The sequence below is a fragment of the Polistes dominula genome, unplaced genomic scaffold (assembly GCF_049000335.1).
Source record: "Polistes dominula isolate Pdom_NZ unplaced genomic scaffold, Pdom_raw_medaka contig_26, whole genome shotgun sequence".
NCBI classification, from domain to species: Eukaryota; Metazoa; Arthropoda; class Insecta; order Hymenoptera; family Vespidae; genus Polistes; species Polistes dominula.
The window spans coordinates 154,177-176,566 of record NW_028300939.1 but is presented as its reverse complement, the minus strand read 5'-3'; the positions used below and the strand labels follow the sequence as shown (position 1 = coordinate 176,566).

General features: G+C 35.9%; 1 protein-coding gene across 3 annotated transcripts in view; it reads left to right on the top strand.

Annotated features, from left to right (window-relative positions):
* cv-c (RhoGTPase activating protein) overlaps nucleotides 1–22,390 on the top strand; it is a 124,035-nt gene that overhangs the window by 29,547 nt on the left and 72,098 nt on the right. For all 3 annotated transcript variants that reach the window (XM_015333556.2, XM_089171495.1, XM_015333553.2), the window contains 6 exons: nucleotides 16,604–18,283; nucleotides 18,384–18,558; nucleotides 18,789–19,031; nucleotides 19,156–19,395; nucleotides 19,482–19,672; nucleotides 21,032–21,074. In XM_015333556.2, the coding sequence (XP_015189042.2) occupies nucleotides 16,604–18,283; nucleotides 18,384–18,558; nucleotides 18,789–19,031; nucleotides 19,156–19,395; nucleotides 19,482–19,672; nucleotides 21,032–21,074 (2,572 nt within the window). The remainder of the gene's footprint in view (nucleotides 1–16,603; nucleotides 18,284–18,383; nucleotides 18,559–18,788; nucleotides 19,032–19,155; nucleotides 19,396–19,481; nucleotides 19,673–21,031; nucleotides 21,075–22,390) is intronic.

The following is a 22,390-nucleotide window of genomic DNA, read 5'->3' as shown; positions in this document are numbered from 1 at the left end:
CGTTAGTTAAATGTTATTTTCTCGCACGTACGCGAGAGAGAGAGAGAGAGAGAGAGTATCACGAAACGTTTATTATCGCCTTCCTTTAAGTGCTTGTAATAATAATCGTTTAGAAAATGAACGATAGTACGACGTCTCCTTTTTCTATCATTTTTTTCATGGGAGGACAAATTTTTCAACTATGAAAATTACATATTGTTTATCGATGGGTTTTTGTGATAGTAGTAGTAATATTTAAATACTCATATATATATATATATGTGTGCCATGGATTTTTCGTTCGCTTTTTTCAAATAACCCCCATTCTAAAGAGGTTTTCATTTGAAAAAAAAAAAAAAAAGAAATGTTCTCATGAAGAATAAATATACCGAGTTCTCCTTGTATACGTGTAAATTACATAGTCGGATCGTTTTGTAGATTGGTATCATAATTTATAGGTTTTCAAAAGAGTTATAAAAAGTTAAAAGAAAACAACGGTGTAGTAGTAGTAGTAGTAGTCTTATAGCTCATGCTATATAATACATTGTCTTTTTCTCTTTTTCTTTTTAACATCGAAATGTCCTCGGCTCTTTTAATCGATTCTTATTTAATGAATTATTATGCCAACGTTATAAGTATATTTTAAGAGATGCCTAAAGCAATGGTACTCATATCGTTTAATAATCACAACGACGACGACGACGACGACTCAAATATATTTCATCTCGATTGTCTTTACGCGTTTCACCGCACTGTTATCCCCTTTCCTCCACCCTCTCCCAATCTGATCAGGTGGAAGAAGGGGGGGGGGGTGGTATAGGGAACAGGTATGTTTTCTATCCTCATTGGTATTTTTCATTCTTCCTTTCGTTCATTCTTTCCTTTTCTTTTTCTTTTCTTGCGTGTCCTTTCTTTTTCATCGTTCGTAAAGAGGTTATACACTTTAAAGTTGTATAGCGTGTACACGGTGAGGAGTATCGATACTTATCGATAATTCTAATGGCGGTGGCCACCCTGTGATTACGTTCGGGTTCGACGATGAGTTATGTCTGTAGGCGTATTGAGAAAAGTGTGAGAGAGAAAGGGAGACCGAAGAAAAACGAATGAAAAAAGCTTTCTCACTCACTCACTCACTCATTCATTCTCTTTATTTGTTTCTTTATACATTTTCTTGTCTTTTTTATTTATAATCTTTATCTTTATCTTTATATTTTTTGGTTTTGTTTTTGGATGCAGCTTCCACTTGGTTTCGTAACACAATAACTTGTTAATCGTAGCTGGCAAATTGACCGATTGGAATTCTCGGTTAGCAGGTATATAACGGGCAGTTGGATGGCAATCGATAGATCGATAGATCGATATAACACGTATTTGGCACGCTAACGTGCAATAATAAGGATACGCACCTGCGTGTTGTTTGTTATTCGTAGTTTGTACCTGTCAAAGATTGTCAAAGATTAGATGATCTGTTAGGGACTTTTTCGTTGCTTTTAAAGGAATGTGTGTGCGTAGGCCAAATAGAATTTCGATGACGTGTCAGAAAGAAATGGGGAACATGGGGGGAGTTAGTAAAAGAAGTTTTAGTTATGTGTGTGAGTGTTTGTTTGCTAGAACAGCAGCAGCAGCAGCAGCAGCAGCGTAGGCGAAGTTGAAATAGAAAGAAAGAATTATGGTGTTAGAGAATAAACATATGGGATATAGACGGTAGCTGATTTTCTATAATAAAACCGAGATTTTGTTGTTGAGTTGGTACAACGATATTAGTATCTATGTCGTTATTAACTTCTTTAGTTTCCTCTTAATCTGTCTTGGTATATGGTCACATAGTAGAAACGTTGTTTGTTCACCGTTAGTTCGTTGAAACACGCTCGTAATCACGTGTTGTGGTGTTGATGGTGATGGTGAAAACAGCTGGGATTTAAAGAGACACGCGACGATTAGAATATGTTGAATTTTGTTCATGAAATACTTTGAAATATTATTTTTAAAATGAAAAAGAAAGTTTTCTTGAGAATGTACAATTGAAAGTTTCTTCTTCTTGTTCGTCAATGGATTTCATTTTGGAAGAAATATTTGTGAAAGCTGTTAAAGCTTCGAAGAGCTTCCAAAGGTAAATAGTAGTAGTAGTAGTAGTAGTAGTAGTAGTAGTAGTAGTAGTAGTAGTAGTAGTAACGTTAAAGACGAACTAGAGCGATCAGTGATCTCGATCGGCCGGATACCTGCGAACCCGTTATGCCATAAATAATTGGTCACGATCGTGGTGTACCACCGAATCCGTTCGGAATCGCAACTATCTTCGTTCGCGACCACGAACAATCCCCAGCTTTTTTCTATTTCCTAATACTCTTACCGTTAATTTAGCGCAATATTGAAAATACATATATTAAAAGAACACTACCGATTCGGCATTAAAGTCTCCAAAAACCATGTACTACGTGTATCGTAGTCATATTGTTTTTGTTAAAGTATTGCGTTTGAATTCTCGCGTTGGCTATTTTTCAAAGAAGGTCGTCGCGTACGAGAGAGAAACATCGGCACGCGGATAGAGAAGTAGGAGGAAAATGGTGATGGGTTGGTTGAGGGAGGTGGTGCGAAGACGAGGTTAACCTTGGCACGTAACGAGCAAAGGTGAAATCACGTTTGCGCGTGCTGCTTCGTTTTACTTTGGATTTCACGTAAAGCAAAACGCGTGCGTGCGTGCGTGCGTGCTTCATCGTATCGAAGAAGTGTTAAGAAAGGGTCGTTTGTTCTAGTAGTGGTAGTAGTAGTAGTAGTAGTAGTATCTTCTTTCCACTTTACGTGAAGGGGGAAAAAGGAAGGAATAAATAGGGATGATGGGATGATAGACGTTGGCAGGTTTGATCGGTAAAGTCTGTAATTAGACTTAGGCACCTATAAGGATGATTGTTTCTCTCTCTTATCATTTTTTTCTTTACTTTTATTTCCTTCCTTCCTTCCTTCCTTCCTTCCTTCCATCGTATTTATCTTCCGCTTATTATCTGCTTTACTTGATCGAATATACTTGCTTAAGAGAAGGATAGATAAATAGATAGGTATTAATTATAACTCGATCTAACTGGAATAATAAACGGGGTGTCATGGTGTCTTGCTGTTGTATCTACTTTTCATTTTCTTTTTTATTCTTTCTAATTGCAAAACCAATTCCATATTAATCCGTCATTATTATTATTATTAATATTATTATTATCAAGTTTGAATATTTGAAAACTATATATTTTGGAAGGAATTGACAAGATAATAAAATGGAAATTTTGTTTGACGAGAGAAGAAGAAGAAGAAGAAGAAGAAGAAGATTTTTGTTGTTCGGGAGGAAGAGGAGGATTTTCATAGAGCGTAGTGATAATCTGTTAGTCGTAATCACTTTTCAAGGACGTCGGCTCATTATGCAGGCCTGCGGGAGTCTATGGATATCGCGTGGAGCTTATTTCGTTCACTCAGAGTGCTGTTCGTTATGCAATTACCATCTCGTTCTCGGACCGATGCCGCCGATTGTGAAGGAACTGTGCTACGTGTATACCACGTATGCACCTAATCACATATGCATTTACGTATATTCTTACTAACAACATTGCTGAAGAATATAAAACTACGCTTAGCAAGTCAAACTCTTCTTCTTCTTCTTCTTCTTCCATCTAACGAGAATTATTACTCAAAGTACTCGTACGCCATAATCGAAAATCATTTTACACATCATAGAACAACAACTCAAAATAGCGAATACTTTATGTTCTGTGTATTTTCTTACCAAAAAAAAAAAAAAAAAGATAGATTTATTTGCAAATAGTTTTTTATTGACGTCTTGAATTATTCGAGGAACCTTTGTACCGAGAGCGAGATTATACATTGACGCGAGAAATTCTTCGTCATATTCCGAAATAGACATAATCGATAAAAAAAAAACCTATCGATGAATACTCGTTTCTCGATTTAACTGCTGACACACTCGAAAGGTCGAGCAATATTATAAAAATCAAAAATACTACTACTACTAATAATAATAATAATAATGATATATTCATTCGTATAATACTAAAACGATTAGTATATTATCTCGTTTGATATCTTTTGTAGGTTGACCGTTAGTTAACGAATTACGATAGAATTTGTAAATAATAAATGTAGGATTACCAATGGTAATATCATTCTTAGGTAGTTTCTCTAAGATAGTAAGGAAGGTATGATCTTTGAAACGGCTTCATTGTAAGATTTTCAACGTAATCCAAATTTATGCCGATTACATAATACTTAGCTAGTCGAGTCGAGTATTCTATGGGAGGAACATGAACCACCAAGTTGTGAGGGAGAGGAGGCTGAAGAAAAGGAGATTATTAGAAAGAGAGGTTCTAGAAGCTGTTTAAAATCGATTTAACTTACTTCGCATAGGATTATAATTTGACACGGATCCGTTGTTATTTCACGCTTCTATAAACCTATCCTTTATTCTTATAATGATTGCATAGGATAGAAAGAAAATAAATAAAGAAATAAAGAAAGAAAGAAAGAAAGAAAGAAAGAAAGAAAGAAATGAAAGAATAGATAGATTAGATAGAAACGGGGAAATAATGAGAAAGGATCAGTCGAGATTAACTTGTTTCAATTTCTTTTATTCCTTTTTGTCTTGAAAAAAAAAAAGGAAAAAAGAAAAAAAGAAACTAGTCGATAATAATCGAGGGTGCAAAAAGGTCGAATGGTGAAGGTATTTTTCCAAGTAAATCAATCCCACGTTAACACCGTGCTCCTCATCGCTGGGGTAATATCGTGTTGAAATCATCAAACATAATTTCAAACGTTTAGTTGAATCTTTCTCCTAAAGGATTTTTGCTGAATCCAAAAAGTGAAGTTGAACTCTTAAACGTTTAGCACAGTTTGCATCGCGAATAAATAGAAATGTTTCCGTCGCGTGGGATAATATGTCGGACTCCCTCGACATCTTTATCCACGAGTACCATTACGTAAGATTTATGTACTCTGACGCGTCTTGATTCACGATTCCAAAGGCAGCAAAAGATTAGGCGCTAATTCATGTGCAATAGTTCAACCATGTCTAACAATTCTTATCGAGTACTACACACACACACACACACGCACAAACACACATGTTCATTTCGTTTTATATATTTTTTGTAATCCAAATAAAAGCATATTGAAAAGCACATCTACGCTTGACCGAAACATCCTAGTAGGATAACATACGTTTGATATTTTATTTCGAGCTTAACAACCAAGGAATGGTACCATCATCAAAAACCTATACACGTTTATTTATTATTTCAATTGAACATAAGTTCAATAAAAAATCCTTAATTTATGACCAATCGATTTTCCTTCAAGCAGTCCAATATAATTTCAATACTACCATTTTTTCTTCTTCTTCTTCTTCTTCTTCTTCTTCTTCTTTCAACGTTTGCTATTAAGCTTGGACAAAAAATAAAATGCAAAAAAAAGAAACGAAGAATGGCATATTCAAGAGAGAGAGAGAGAGATTCTCTTTCTCTTTCTCTATCTCTTTCTCTGTCTCTTTCTCTGTGTGTAGGTACGCGAGAGATGTTGTCGGGATGCTCGTAAAGCGGAGCTTTACTGCGTTTTGTATGCAGTATTTAACCCTGAATTTATATCCCGTCAGAGCTCATTTATACCGGGCGTCGTCGCTGGCCGCCTTTAACGGCCTCTTCGTCGTTGGATTCAGTAATGCGCGCAATTAGATAGTAATTAACTTTGCCGCATGCGTTATACTATAACAGCAACACGATTACTAGACATTTCATTTTTATCATTTCTCTCAATACTTTTTTTTTTTTATTAATATCAATAATTCAATATGATTTATAAGAAAAGAAATATTTAGCAATAACGACCATGTGAATCCTTGCATTCTCCAATTTCGGTTCTTCCACGAGTGTAACGTCCTCCCATAACGCGTTTATATATATATTAAATAAAATTATGTAAAATATATAGTATATAGTATTTTATACGAATGTATTTTACAACGTAGAGAGATAGATACATACGATAAGCATAAAAGAAAGGAACGTAGGGTATAATATAGGTATCCTTATACTCATATGAGAGGGTTGTCCTCGTTGAATCGACGAAAGGGGTAGATGGTAGGCAGGTAGAAAAAAAAACAAAGCAAGATGACGATGTGCAACCATCGTAAAAAACATCGACGTAATTTCACCGGTAGCGCTAGTTCCGGCGAGCCTTGAGGGCACTCTTATCCCGGTTACCCGAGTAGAGTGGAGATGCGTTTCATCGTCTTACTCAGCACCAGTAGTAGTGCTTGTAGTAGTAGTAGTAGTGCTTGTAGTAGTAGTAGTAGTAGTAGTAGTAGTAGTCCTCTTTCTCTCTTTCTCTCTCGAAACGAGGAAGAAATGTTGATGCTGGTAGGATGGGTTGGTGGAGGAGGAATACCATGTATGGTTCCACAGGTATATATACAACCAGACCACGCGGAAGAAGAAGAAGAAGGTGCCTTTTAATGCAAGCCGCGTTGTTAAGCATCTCGCGGCTTCTTCTTCTTCTTCTTCTTCTTCTTCTTCTTTTGCGTGTTTCCGACTGATTCCAAAACGAAATTGGGTCGGTCGTGGTGTTAAACGAGTGAAAAAGAGAGAAAGATAACTATACCCAATGTCGACAAGAATGTCCTCGACGATAGCAAGAGATTTATGCTAGCCGTGTTATTCCGAACGAAGAAGGCAAGGATAAAAAGGCAAGGATAAAAAGACAAGGATAAAAAGACAAGGATAAAAAGACAAGGATGAAAAGGAGGAGGAGGAGGAGGAGGAGGAGGAGGAATGTTCTCTCCTTCTCGTCCTCATCTTAAATTGGAGTAAAACCTACTGCCTTCGTTTCCTCGTTACCGCTAGAAATTCTTCTCTCGGTCGTTCTCCAAAGTATCGATGAATCACTCTCTCAGTTCTTGAAAAATGATCGCGTAAAACCTGTTTAATCCTTCTCCTATACTTCTTCTTCTTCTTCATCTTCTTCTTCATTTCTCTGTGACGTAATCGAAGAGTCATCGTGTCATCCGTCCGTACCGAAGAAATTCATTTTCCATCGTAGCAAACCGCTTGATTTGTTCGCAAATTTTGAAGATTTCGTTGTTTGTAAAAGGTGAAAACAAGACATATTTATTCGTTAGATTTGTATTCCCCTTATGGGAGGGGGGGGGAGGGGGGTTCTTGTATAATTATGTAGATCGGAAATAGGAAAGAAACAACAGTATAGTTAGATGGTGTCCCTGAGATGCGTTATGCGACTCTCTTCCTCTATTGCGTCCAACGCACTACGACGTGTGTTCACCATTGGCCTGCTGGAAGAAGGAGGGGTCATCGACCAGCTAAAGTGTATACTCACTCACGCGCACGAATACTCTTCTCCTTGTATATACACACCAACATACATACATACACATACAGATACAGATCGGCGGCACATGTCACCGATTTCTTATTTAAATCACGGCCATCCTCACAAATCACAACTCCTATCGTTCGATCCTATTAGAAGACGACGACCGACGGTGATCTAATAAGAGTTCTTACCCTCAACTCTATTTGGATTCAATGGACAATCAATCAACTATAAACTATCCAACCGATAATTAACTTGAATTTTGTAAATTTGTTCAAATGTGTAGAGATTTTGTGGTGCATAGATTAGATTAGATACATATAGGTATATATATATACGCATATATAGGCAGATATTAGGTACGCACGGTAGGAAATTGAGTACTTAAGCTACTCGAAAGATTCCATCTTGGCCGCCTGTGATCTTGTTCCATTTTATAACTCGTTACCGTTTTGTGGAAGCAAGGAAACGACGAAAGACGCGGGCGAAAGGGTCAGCAGCCGCGGGTGCTGAGCAGAAAGGAAGGCAATATGATCCCTTTCACGGTGGATCCTGCAATGTAATCTTGTCGTGATCCTTTGCACGGGATGAGAAAAGATCCTCCCAAGGCGATCTTGAATCTCGGTGTTGATTTTTTTTCCTCTTTTAGTCCTCTTTTTTTTTTATTATTCTTTGCCCTGTCCTGCCCTGTCCTGCCCCCTGTCCTTTCTCTCTTTCTCCATCTTCTTTTATTTTCTTTTATTTCTTTTACTCTTTGCAAGGGGTTACCATGTTTTTTTTTCTTTTTTCTTTTCGTTTAACAGGCTCGTTTAAACGTAATACGCCCCCACGTTTCGATTATCATTATCATGTTTATTTTTTTATTTGTTTTTTGTTGTTGCCGTTTCTTTATTATTTTTATCATCCATTCGTAACACTCATCTCTCGTTGCGCAATAATTTTGGCGCCATGTATTCTCTTACGTCTTAAATGTAATCGTGTGGTGGGTAGACGGATGATACATAACATACACCATACATGCAACACACTTACACAGTAAAAGAGAGAGAGAGAGAGAAATAAATGCACCGGATGATATTTTGACACTCCATTTCTTGTTAGTTTCTTTCTTTCTTTATTTCGTGCTCTCGAAATGCCTCAACAACGGAATAAGAGCCCAGTGTCGTGCACGTTCGTGACCCAACGATAAGATAATTCTGAATGTGGATCGCCACCATCCGGAATCTCTATCGCGTTCTTCTTCTTCTTCTTCTTCTTCTTCTTACGGTACCATTCGAATATTTTTCTAATCTTTTTTTTTGTTATTATTGTTTTTCTGTTTATACGCGTCTCTCGATTTTTTCCTCCTCCACTTCTCGTACACTTCGACTATAGGCATCCTTTTATTTTTAAAAACTTAAACTATCACGACATGAAATGCGCTCGATAAAACGCACAAAATTGTATTCATTATTTTTCTTTTGAAAGCTGTTTTGAAAGTTTTCTTTAACTTATTACGTAGAAATATTGGCAATACGTAAATTTAGATTTGTTATTGATCGCGCTTGAGAAAAGCTTGAGAAAAGCTTGAGAAAAATAAAAAAATATTCTACTTGTGTTTGTTGAAATTCTATTTTCGTTGCTTGGGTTTTATTTGGGGGGAGGGGAGGGGAGGGGAGGGGGGTAATATCAATTTTTCGAATTTTTCTCGTATTTCCAAGAGAGCAAGAGAATTCTCGAAGAAGTAAACGTTTTCCAGCGTATTCCAACAGATGGCGAGACGATGTTGTGGATCGATGGTTAAAGGGAAAAAGCTTTGGTCGATCATGTTGAAATCTACCCAGGTTTAAAAGATGATCATCATTTAGATTTCAACAAAATACCATATATTATATCGATTAGATATTTTCTTTCTTATAAAATGAAAAAGAAAAATAATTAGTCAATTTTTCATCGATTCAACACTAAAGTTGTGAACTCAAAGATACGAGACAAATATCTCTTTCAGAGATGAAATTTATGGCAAGTTGTTGTTGTTGTTGTTAATTCAGTAAAAAAAAAAAAAAAAAAAAAAAAATAGAAAGAAACATTTTAAATAGAATATAATAATCACGTCATTGAAATCTATTATTCTTTTTATTACAGTCCTGACCATATAATCCCATCGTGAAAAATCTCTTAAAGAATATTTGTCTCTCATTCGTTATCTCTTATTGTTTATATTTTTAAAAGATTGTCATAAATGTGTGTGTGTGTGTGTGTGTGTGTCTCAGTTTTAAGTTTTCTTGCCCAGAAGCCGAGAGAAACAGCGGACAAGTTGCCGTATTAGGAGAAACAGCAGCGGCGCTACCCATCGTCAATAGAATTCCCAATGAGCTTATGGTGGAGGTCTGTCTCCTGGTTTCTCTCTCTTTTTCTCTCTCTCTCATTCACTCTCTCATTCTCTGAGAGATCCCCGTTGCTATGTTATGAAACCTGCGCGTCTTGCATTGCTGCTGCTGCTGCTGTTGCTGTTGCTGTCCTTTTCTTTTAGCAACGTTTGCTGCTTTTATAATACCCGCTGTTCTCGTACGTCGTTAAATTTTTTTTTTTTAAGGAATAAGAAGAAAGATTAATGAAAAATTAATCGAGTTTATAGAAGTTAATATCGGAATTTAACCAGATGAATGTTGTCTTTTTATTGTTGTTTGTTTAAATGTTTAAAAGTATTGATATTGTAACGCTTTACCAAGTGACGTGAAATGATTTTTATTTGCAAAGGGCGTCAATAACGTTTTCGATATAAGTTTTCCGACATCGTCTGACGAGAGGAAAGAGTTTCGTCGGTCACGTACATCCGTGTACGTGAGAATCGGGAGTGAAGGAGTAGGATGAGTAAAATAAGAAAGAGAGAGAGAGAGAGAAAACTCTAGATGCAATTCACGCAATACGTCTTTCATTTTTGCACCTTGCTCTTGCCAATCTTAAATATATGTAAGCCTTGTATATAACACGGTTGATAGGTTCCTAGAAAATGAAAAGAAATGAAAAGGGGACGTTCAGAAATTGTTCTTTTTCCTAGTGGGGGTGTGTATGATACCAGCCAAGGGGAGTTTAGCCAAGAACAAGGTATTTTTCGTTGTTGTGTTGGACATAAAAATGGCAATAAAATTCGTATACTTGGTCGTGGGGCGATTTTCGCGGACGGTTCCTACAGATAACTATCTACCAGTTTCAAATCTTATGCTGTTTCCTTTCTCTCTCTTTCTCTCTTTGGACCCTTTGGGACTCTGGCGAAATTTAGCACCGAGACTCGAGTTATTTCTCAAGTCCCTACCCTTCCACTCCATCTCAGCCCCGCGAAATCGAGAGAAAGATGGTCACACACAGCGTGGGGGCCAATGGAATATGCCCATTATTTGCCTTTCCTCTCCTTGTCCGCAAAAGCTATTGCCGTGCATTATTTATTATACCTCGGTTGTATTGTTTCTTCGAACCTTCGGCCCTTCTTTCGGCTATTATATTTATACGATTCCCTTCGTCGAGTTTCTTTCGAAAAATACAATCAACAAGAAAATGAAATCAACACTAATTATATTATCAAATTGTAGGTCAGCTTTTAATAAGAAACATTGAAATATAAATAATAATTCGATATCTGAATGATCGAGTATTATAATCGGCTGACGTAATAATTGCACCGAAAGAAGAAACAAGAAAAAAGAATAAAATGGAATGAAATTCGCGCGAGGCCAAGAAAAAAAATCAAACCAGCCGGTTTGTTGGTTGGTTGGTCGGTTGGTTGGTCGGTTGGTTGGTCGGTTGGTTGGTCGGTTGGTTTGGTTCCGTGCATTTGCAGAAAATGTCGAAACGATACGGTCACGATCCTTGGTGACTTCAATGCTCCCGCAAAACCGCCTCATAAATAAACATTATCGGCCGAGAGAACCGATGCCGCGAACAGTTCTTTGTATATGTGTTTGTTTGTTTGTTTGTTTGTTTGTGTGTTGCTGCTTGATCGGTGTACTCGCTCTTTGAAAACTGAATTTACGTGTCCGAGAATGTTGTTGTTCATTCGAGATAAACGAATAATATTTCGCGGTCCTTATTAATCCCATTTACAATAGATTATTCATTTAACTTGAATACTTTCACAAGTAACATGATAATAGTAAGAATCATTTTGATTGTCCGATAATTGGATATTCGTGACAAGGGTTATATCGTCGTCGTTGACTCGTTGAATTTTGTTTAATCTCCTTGGACGATTTGAAACTCTGGCATTTGACTGAAACAACCCTTTCTATCTATTTCGAAGAGTTTTTAAGTAAGCTAATACTACGTTATGGATTTTTTCTTAAAACCCTTTCTCACGTCAGGTATATACTTATTTGCTATTAATCCGAGATTTTAGTTAGATATACGTGCTTTAATAACAACAAAAAATACTGAAACGAATCCTTGATATTATATCCTTCTTACCTTTAATTTAGACGTCATTACGAAACGTTACGACCGTTCAGTTACGTTAGATTTCATTGGATTTTTTTTTTCTTTTTTTTTTTTTTGTATTATTTTTTACCGAGTTATCGATCCGTACAAGTAAAATACTTTTATAGAAAGGCATATCGACGCCTTCATATACAACGATCCGTGTATAATTTAAACTTCCGGCATGCAGTGTGGATTCCATCACTTTTAAAATACATAATATCATACACCTACGAATAAATCTCCCTCTTCTCCTCCCTTGTTATTCATTCGATTGTACTCGCAAGTCAATTAAATTTAAATGAACCAACTAACTTAACGTATCATTGACTTTCAACCCATAATTCCTTCTCAACTTTCTCACCGTGCAAAATTTATCCAATATTTAAATAATAAATACCCATTCGTCGTGCATTTGTCTTAGGTATATATATATACTCGTATATACATATATCATGATTGAGTTTTGTAAAACAAGGAAGCCTCTGTTTTCTCCATTGTAGGTTAAAGCGTATCATTTTCTGCCTTTATCGTTTCCCTCATTTAATATATATATATATAGAAGATTAAGAGAACTAAAACATAAAATGATGCAGCAGTAGCCAATGCAAGCCGCCTACGTTTTTATTTTTATTTCTCTTTCTTCTTCTTCTTCTTCTTCTTCTTTTCTATTTCTTTCTTTATGACCATGAAGAAATCTTGCGGCTAGTATATAACCGACATGTCAGTCACTCAATAACGAGATAACAGCTTGCACGATGTTACAGAAACGTAAACGCGAACGTGATAATAATGTGTATGTGTAGTAAACCTTGTGGGATGCATTCCCATCATTAAACAAATTTTTTCAATTGACGAGTCTACGAAAGGTTTACTCAACGCTGATTGATCATTGATTACTTTCTTCGTATACTCTTACATTGAAATAATAAACACATGCATATAGAAAATAATGTGCTTTTTTCAAATCACGAAGAAGAATTTTCACTTCGATTACGATCGTCCGACATATTATTCAGGTTGACCGGTCGTCATCTAACAAGCAGGAGGAGGAGGAGGAGGAGGTAGTGGTCCTTGAATGAACCAACAGCAAACCGTGCGTGAACGTTCGAAAGAACACACGCACGCTTTTATGCACGCATACAGCACGTACACTGACGGTACGATACGGTACTATACGGTACGGGCACGGGCACGCAAGCATACAACAGCACGCATTTACTTGAGTTTTGATCGTCGTCGAAGAATCCCATTTAACGGAGTTGCCTTTTTCTTCGCGAGAAGAACTGATTTATTATATTTAGTCAATTACGTGTGTCTTTATAACGTGTTTGTGTACATCAGTGTCGTCTAATTATTGTCAAGCTTTTGTCATTTATTTTTATTTCTATTAATTTATTTCTTTATTTCAATTGAAAAAACATTTAACGACAAATTAAAGGTGGTTCCAGTTTCTTCAAAGGTAATCATCACTCCCCTCCCCCCACCCCCTCATCAGCCACATTCGTTCACAAGTGTGTATTTATAATTCTATTATATATTTTATTTTGTCTACTTAACGCGTTTATAGTTGGATCGTTCATTATGCTTGTTGACCGATCTTATTATATAGCCGATTAATTTGATCGATCGTATCTAACTGTAAGATGATCGGTCGTCAGTATAGTAGTATATAGTGTACTTGATGATTTCATTAAGTTATATTCACTTACACGTTATATTCTCTTAAACGATCTCAACGTGTGCTGGGTAACTATTCACCTTTAAATTCAATTAAATGATATTAATGCAATTTTAGAAATAATAATGATGATTACGTTTATAACGTCAAACTTTATAATATTCCAAGCCTTTTTCTACATTATTTGTTTTCGAGTTTCTCTCAGTATCTTTTCAAAGACCTGTTTACACGCGTCATTCTTCTTTCCAAAAAAAGAAGAAGAAGAAGAAGAAGGAAAAAAAAAAACAAAAAGAATATGAACAAGAAGAATGAGAGGAAGGTTATTCGATAGATGGACGAACGAATTTCTAACTGACGTCAACGTGGAAAAGAACCTTCCTTTCTATAATAAATTCGATAAATCGCAGTTAAATACAACGTAAGAGGAGATTTTAAAAGAAGGAAAAAAAAAAAGAAAAAGAAAAAGAAAAAGAAAAAAATCCAATGACACGACGTGCTAATCCGAGCGAGTTTTTATATATAGTCAATCGAGTGTTGAAGAAAAAAAAATTTCTATCAAAATGATATATATATATATATATATATCATTCTGTCTGTTTTCTATTAAATTTCATGAACACCTACACGATTTTGATCTCTACCTGCTACACGTGAAATTATTCTCTTCGAACCTTGTATGTAAGCAACGTGTAACCAACGTTACGAAACTCGAAGAATTTCAACAAGAAAAATACGTCGAAGTAAACGGATCGATCGAATACGATCGATCGAGATCGATCTTGTTGTTTTTTTTCTTCTTTTCTTTCTACTCGATACATCATCATATCGTTCTCAGATCACGTACAACACACTGGACTTACACGTGTGGCCAATTTTTAAGGGTCCCTTCTCTCCTTCATCCAATGATTCGAACGTACTTTCATTCGATCACGTAACTTCTTCTCCATGCACTTTGTATTAAGACTTTGGATCACTTTTTTTTATCGTTCGACATTCTCTTTTTTTTTTTTTTGCTTCATCATTATTATCATTATCATTATTATTATTATTATTATTACAAGTGTATATTCGATGATAGGAATTTTGGAAATATCAAAGTATCAAATGGAATTTGTTAGATTAGTGTAAATAGATGCACGACCAAAAGAATATTCAAACAAATCGGGGTCTTTTCGATTGGAAATAATATTTGTAGTACCAACCAGTGGCCTTTATATTACTTCTCCCACGCATATATATTTATAAATGCATACAAATGCACTCATGTGTATATAGGGAACGTACAATCCGACGTTTCATCGGATCTATTAATGTGCTTGGAATAAATAATAAAGGACGATGATACGTGTTTGTCCCTTTTATCGACACCTTTTACCAATACCTACGACACAAATAACTAAACGATTTAGAATGCTAACAATATGATATTATAAATGACGTTTTGAAAATCTTTCTTAAACTAATATGAATATGTGAAATTTATACTGAATGATATTGATAATCAAATAGGAAAAAGATAAGCCATAAATATCAAATCTATATTCCTAAGTAGGATTATTGCGTTTATTAAGAAGAAGCGTGCGAGATAAGCAACCCAATCAGACTGGAATAAAAAAAAAAAAAAAAAAAAAAAAAAAACGTACCAGGAATGAAACTAGTTAAACCATATCTACGATTAAATTCTAAGGAAAAAAGGATTTCGAATTTCTAGTGAGATTTAAGTGCTATCTAAGCATGTAATTTGCGTTTAGATAAATATCTTTCGATAGATCTTCTATTTAATTTCATTTCGACGAGTTTCACGCACGCACGCACACACACACACACATAGATGTGTAGTTTTTTTATGGGATGATTTTATTCAAACGATATGAATCCTTCCTACTTTAGCATAATTAATCGTATCGATCGGTAATTATTAAACGAGGAAATTGATGCAAAGATTATTGATCAATATATTCTTCTTTTTCCTTATCGATTTCTCGAAGATATCATCATCGTCATCATCATCATCATCATTCGTTGCGTAAACGAGCTGGATTAACATCTTTTCTGTGAAACTTTTACTTTCATCTTCCCTCAAGAGAGAGAGAGAGAGAGAGAGACTTTGTTGAATACTATTTAGATTATTTACGATAATAAATATTCTAAATTAATTTATATTATAATATTTTTCTTGTTTATTTTTTTCATATGCTTGGCTCGACAAAAAAATTAATGTACATTTCGAAATGTTTCCATTCGTATAAATAAATAATGTAAAGAAAAAAGAAAGAGTATGCAGAAAATGATTCACAATAAGTGTAGATCTCATAGAGAGAATGATCAAAGGATACGATAAAAGGATAAAATAAGAGAACGTTTAAGATTACTCTTTCTCTTGGTTTCTTTCATTTTGTTTCTTGAAAAAAAAAAAAATCCCGTCGATGATATCCAGTCGAACGATCGATCGATCATAAGCGTGAAGCTTCCCCATTGTTCTTCCAACGCCCGGTGGTTGTTACATGGTTATACACCATAGGTGCGTTGAATAGGGCGCCTTATGTGGGATATAACTCTGTTGAAAGTGTCGACCCGGATTATTATCGCAAGCGATCTTTCACAAAGCAGCGGGGTTGCCCCGTTTTGCTGCTACGTTCTTTCCAAATCCGCACCGATGTTCATCAATTTTATCTACCCACTTTCATATATTATTTGATTTATCCATAAACTATCTTATGAAAATCATTATGATAGTATAATGAAACTTTTCAAGTTTGCTAAGATTTTATTTGATGGTGATTGAAGAGATATTATGTGCATCGTTGCATTATGCATTTCTCTTCCTCACGCAACTGGTATATTTATGTGGGTTACAAACAACACGCATGCGTCACCACATGTTGTGAAAACATCTACTTGTTGTTGTTATCATAGTGCACCTAAGCATAATCTTTAAAAATCTCGACGAGTTGCGTGCAACATGTACCTTTGTATAAAGATTACCCCTCCCTGGTTATCTATCGTTTTCCCTTTAAATTGTATTACAATTTCAATTATATATATAACACATTCATTCATTCATATTTAAAGTCACGTGAAGAAACAAATAGAAAGAAATAAAATGTATAATTTTAGGAAGAAATCGGAGAGATCATCGAGTCAGCCCCATCTACTCCATTACGTGTCATTGAAGAACCAAAATATCCAAAGCAAGAAGAATCAACAACAAGTTTGGATAATACCTTGAATACTTTAATATGTTTGCCAACGAAAAGTATTGCTACTCGTATTCCAAAGCGACAAAATTCATTGACACGTGGAAATAAAAAAACAATTGTAGCAGAAGATATTGGCGAGTGGTCCAACAACATACTTGCCGAATTTAATAGCATAATAGCTAAGGAGATTAACGAATTAACCAAAGAACATTCGGAATATAGGAAAGGACGAAGACATAATATAAAAGATAACGAAAAGGAGGAAGAAAAACCGAGAATAATCAAGTACAAAGAATTGTTGAACGAATTTGGTATATCGGATAGCGAAAATTCCGATGAAAATGTAAACAACGATAATAAAATTAACAATACCTATTGGTATAACAGTAATGATTATAAAAATACTTATGAATGTAAACAAAATCATGATATTTCACGACGTAAAAGTGGAAGTTTACCGGATAATCTAGGTGTTGGTATCGATCATCATCGATATAATGATAGAACTATCAATGACAATTGTCAATCTAACTCAACGTCATTATCAACGAGAAACGTTAATAATCATTGTTCGTGGAGTAATTGTAACGTATCTAGTCTACCAACGAGAATCAATCGTCCTGGGGGATTAGAAGAGGACCTTAACAATGAACCAAAGAAAATTGTAGGTTTAAGAAACGTCTCTGACGACGATGTACCGATCGTCGTCGTCTTACCTCCGTCCTCATCTTCCTCATCTTCCTCATCTTCCTCATCTTCCTCATCTTCCTCATCTTCCTCATCATCCTCATCTACTTCTTCTTCTTCTTCATCGTCGTCGTCATCTTCATCGTCGTCGTCATCTACTTCTTCTACTTCTTCATCGTCATGTTCAAGAATAATCACCGTTGAAGAATCTAAGAGTAAACTTCCACCACGTCAACGAACGGATTTCCAAAGGAAACACAGTCTTCCTGTGACACCAAGCAATCATAGACGTCGTCGAGATTGTCTAGCAAGGTTTGACAAATTTCAACGTACTCAAGACGATCAAGATATCAATATGGATTACGCAGATTACGATGATGTATTTGATACTAAAAAGGATGATCTTGCTGCTAGAGCTGCTAGATCTAAATCATTGGACAACGATGATGTACCAAAATCGGCACCGGTTACGCCAACCTACGAAGAAAAGAAACCACCACCATTTGGGAAGTTTCTTAAAAGAAGACAGACACCTGTTTTTCACGATAATACGAACGACGACGTTGTATTGGTCAGAGTATCGTCACTACCCGATCAGGATTTATTTTTAGCAAATCGTACGAAGGATAATACGTCGACGAAAAAACGTGCCGTTTCACCTTTCACCTTACGTTCGGATATTTCAGCTAAAAGATTGTCAGAATCTGACAGAGATGTCAGGGAAACTAGTCCGCCGGTTGATTTGAAGAAATTTTCAATATCAAGGTCGAGGGGTAACGACGTGGCAGTCGAATGCGATTTGCCACAAAATAATAAAAACCAATTGACAATGATTAATGACAATAGAAGAATGGAAAATGTTGACGCTAAGAGAATTATCGAGGAACAAAACAACGCCAGATCGGGATCGGTAAGAATCCAATTAATAATAATTAATAATAATTAATAATATTTAATTATTTGTCATTCTATTGAACACTAAATTGATCAATGATTAATGATAATTTTAGTTGCCAATCTCCCTGCACTCACTTTTATCGAGAATCAGAAATGGTTCGGGTTCCTGTTGTCCTAACAGTCCACCAATGGAATCATTTACTTATTCTGACATAGCCACACAAACGTCACCTCCTATATCAAGAAGTTCTAGTTTTACTTGGGTCAGCGAATGCGAATCACCGCGAGGTAAGCTGACAGACACACATAGCACACTATATCAATAGTTTTCAATATTTTCCTGATTTTAGATGGATAAGAAATTGAACGCAATAGTAGTGGTGGTAGTAGTGGTAGTAGCATTGTAGTATTAATAATTAGTGGTAGTAGTAGTAGTAGTAGTAGTGGTAGTAGCAGTAGCAGTAGCAAGCTAAGTCGATTCGTCGCTTATCAGCTTTGCTTCGCTTTGGCGTTTATAGCGGAATCGCAATTGGATTCGCAGTCGCTGCAAGACGAGAGTACACTAGACCCACCCTCGCCTCAAGACACCGTAGACGACGACAACAGATCATCATCATCCTGTCAAGATCTTTTGCAAAGCATGGATGAGATTTCATCGGGTAGTTTGTCACCGGACGCTGTTGATAGAGCTTCTTCACCCCTAGAAAGTGGAATCGGTACTGCGAGCCCACCTAGAAGTACGGATCGACGATTAAGCAAACGTAAGCGTTACCTAATATTTATTAGCTTCCTTCAATATTATTTAAAATTATTAAAAATAGCTTCTTTTTGCGAGATGCTGTTGTCTTATTTAACGTATTGTTATTCTTATTTTGTTCTTTAAAGCGTCGACCTCTAAGTGTCACCGTAAAGAAACTTGGGAAAGAATACGCCGTAGACCATCTAAATTGGGCTCGCGTAACGATAAAAACAATCAAGACGTTTGGGTAAAACGTGAAAGTGTTCACACACAAACGAAACATCACGAGGAGGATTTATATATACAAGAAGTGATTGACAGTAGCAGCGGATTGGACGATTCTTTGCCACGTGTTAAACCACCTAGACCTACCAATCTACCATTATGTGAGTTTTATACTTTCTTCTTCTTCTTCTTCTTCTTCTTCTTCTTCTTCTTGTTGTTGAGAAATAATTTCATATTGACATGATAGGTCTGTCTACGACAGCCAGTTCATTGAGTTCCGGTGAATTATTGGAGACTCCACCACGTGCACCATCTTCACCATCGGCAGCTAGTCTGCAGTTGAAACCAGAACCATTGACGATAGAAATGGGCGGAAAGAGTAGCAGTGCGCCGTTGTTGGAAAACAACGACGTAGGAAATAACGTGGGAAAGGTCTCGGTAAGTTCAATTTTTTATTAAGTTCAATATAACAATAATAAAAGTACAATTTCGAAACATAAATCAGCCCCTTTGCACTCCAAATTAAAAAGCATTTCCAATGCTTTGAATAATTGCTTTTGAATATTATTATAATAATATTCAATAATGCAGCGTGCTTGCTTATGTTTATGCAACGTGCACGTGTTAAATGATTATTTTTATAAGCATGATAGTAGTTAGAAGATCGAAGAAAACGGGTCCATAATATAGGTCCATATAATTCATGGGTATTGAACGAACATGCATACACCACGATCAGAGGGAGGCATAATAGCATTCAAGGTCAGTTGACCGGTGCTTTGATACCAAAAGCATAACTTCGCTCGGATGCATAAACGTGTTGCGCTTGTGTTCCGTTTACCTAAAACGTTTATCGATCAGGGTTTTATACGTTTAAAGGGATACATTTTTTCTTCTTCTTCTTCTTTTTTATTTTTTTTTTGCATTAAAACTGATTTCCTTTTTTTTTTTAAAAAGATGTTGCAAGTTTCACATGTTTTCAACATCGATGATAAACGAATGAATGAAAAAGTTAAGTATTCGTGTAAACGTGTCTCTTATCTCTAATGATAATAATACTGGAAGATTATAAGAAAAAAGAAAAAAATGGAAAAAAGGAATTATTAGAGTGTGATAAGTAAAACAAGTGGTTGTTGTTTTATCAATAGAAAAGAAACGATTCGTTTAGTTTCTTATCAATTAAATAAAGACAAAAAGAATATGAGAAAATCAATATTATCTACCGGAAATAAATATTTACTCGTGCAACTTTGCGATTATTTGTCGTCTAATAAAAATAAAATCAATCAAATAAATAAATAAAGAAAATTCCCACTTTGTTCTCGTTCGTTTATGCAATTGTGTGTGTGTGTGTGTGTGTGTGTTGAACAATTTTTTGTTGTTGCGCATTACTAACACTATGGTGGTTTACGCACGAACGAGCATGATGATCATCTTCTCTTCGTTAAATGTGTGTTTTTACACACATGTAAATGAAAGTAAAGGTGTATCAGTGAGCGATCAAAGCTAATGGAGCAGTGAGCCGTAACTAGCAACGTATTAGTCGTCGGTTGGCATCCCTTGACGAACCCCTCGAATAAACGTTTTCCTTCTCTCTTTATCAATTAAACAATCGATACATTTTCCAATTATGGATTCGATGAATATTACGTCCGCGTCACGATACGTCCGAACGATATCAATAAGAAACTAAATAACAAACAAAAAGAAGGAAAAATTGCCTTTTAAATGTAGATAGTAGGTAGGATGTAAATAGGGAAAATAAACTAGCCATAACTATGTTTCGTCTTGTTTCAGTCGTTGCAGCAGCCACGTTCGCAATCGGAACGACAACTATCAGGTGAGTGAGTCCCTTATCTCTTTAACGCATTAAACGTAGAATCCTATCCAATGTTATTACGTTCTCACTATCTTTATCGTTACAGTTGTTCCTACCTACATATATATGTCTATAATATATTCTTCAATACACATAATGTTATACATGCATGTAAATTGTTAATACTTAAAATACACAGCAAGAAACCCTGTCTTTCAAAATAAATTAACATGTCAAAAGTAATGTTCATAAGCAAAATGAATATTACTAGGAATAGAAAATAAAGTAACACGAGGAGACAGACCGTTATATATAAATCATTGAAGAAAACTTAACGGTTTATTATTTCGTGGATTTTTTCTTCTTTAACATAACATATATAGTAAAATGTATAGGTAACAAAGTTTTGAGAGGTATGTCAAACTCTTTAGAAACGTGCTTGTTCGATCGAAAATCCGATTTAACTCGTCGTCTCGTTCATACATCAGCAGCAACGAACTTGCCATGAAAACGAACGCTTCTAAACAGGTCGAGGACAGATACGACGTACGTATGTATGCACGCTATATATGTATGAACGCTTCGACGATCATTTTGAGCTTTTTCCTTGGTGTGGTACAATTTTATATAGGCAACAAGAAAGCTACAACTAAATAAAATGGAAAGAATCGAATTTATATTTTCATGTTTCTATCAAAATGCAATATTACAAGACTAAAGTTGAAGCGAGCATATATACGATATTGTTTGGAGGAGGGTGATGGGTGGTGGGTGGTGGATTATTGGTGGATAATTTCCTTTCTCTTTGTCCAAACGATTTTAGCGAGATTATTGCAACGATTTGTCGGCCTAAGGGTGTTAAGTACCAACGAGAAAGTAATCGGTGGGGTTAGGGGAGGGAGGGTAGTCAGGCCTCACATTTGCGTAGCTCGCGTGGCTGATTTAATTCTTAATTTTAGCCTCGGGTCAGCACGCCTCCTCCTGCACCGGAAGCTTTAATCACCGCACACACAAACACACACACACACACACACACACACAGAGAGAGGGTTTTGCCAGGATGCCTTGGAATAATCTCACATTGGCAACGAAACTTTATGTAGTCAAGTTGTATTGTATTGTGTTGTGTTGTGTTGTGTTGTGCTGTGCTGTGTGAGCAGAGAGCCAGGTCTGGTTGCCACACGAGAAAGCAATTAGCGCGTGTTCACGTGAGCGTCGATAATTAATTAAACTTTCGCGATCGATCTTAGTGTAGGTACCGAAATGTAATGTTTCATTGTCTTTTACTTTTGATTCTTCTTAGTATCTATTACTACATATTACATTACATATATCAA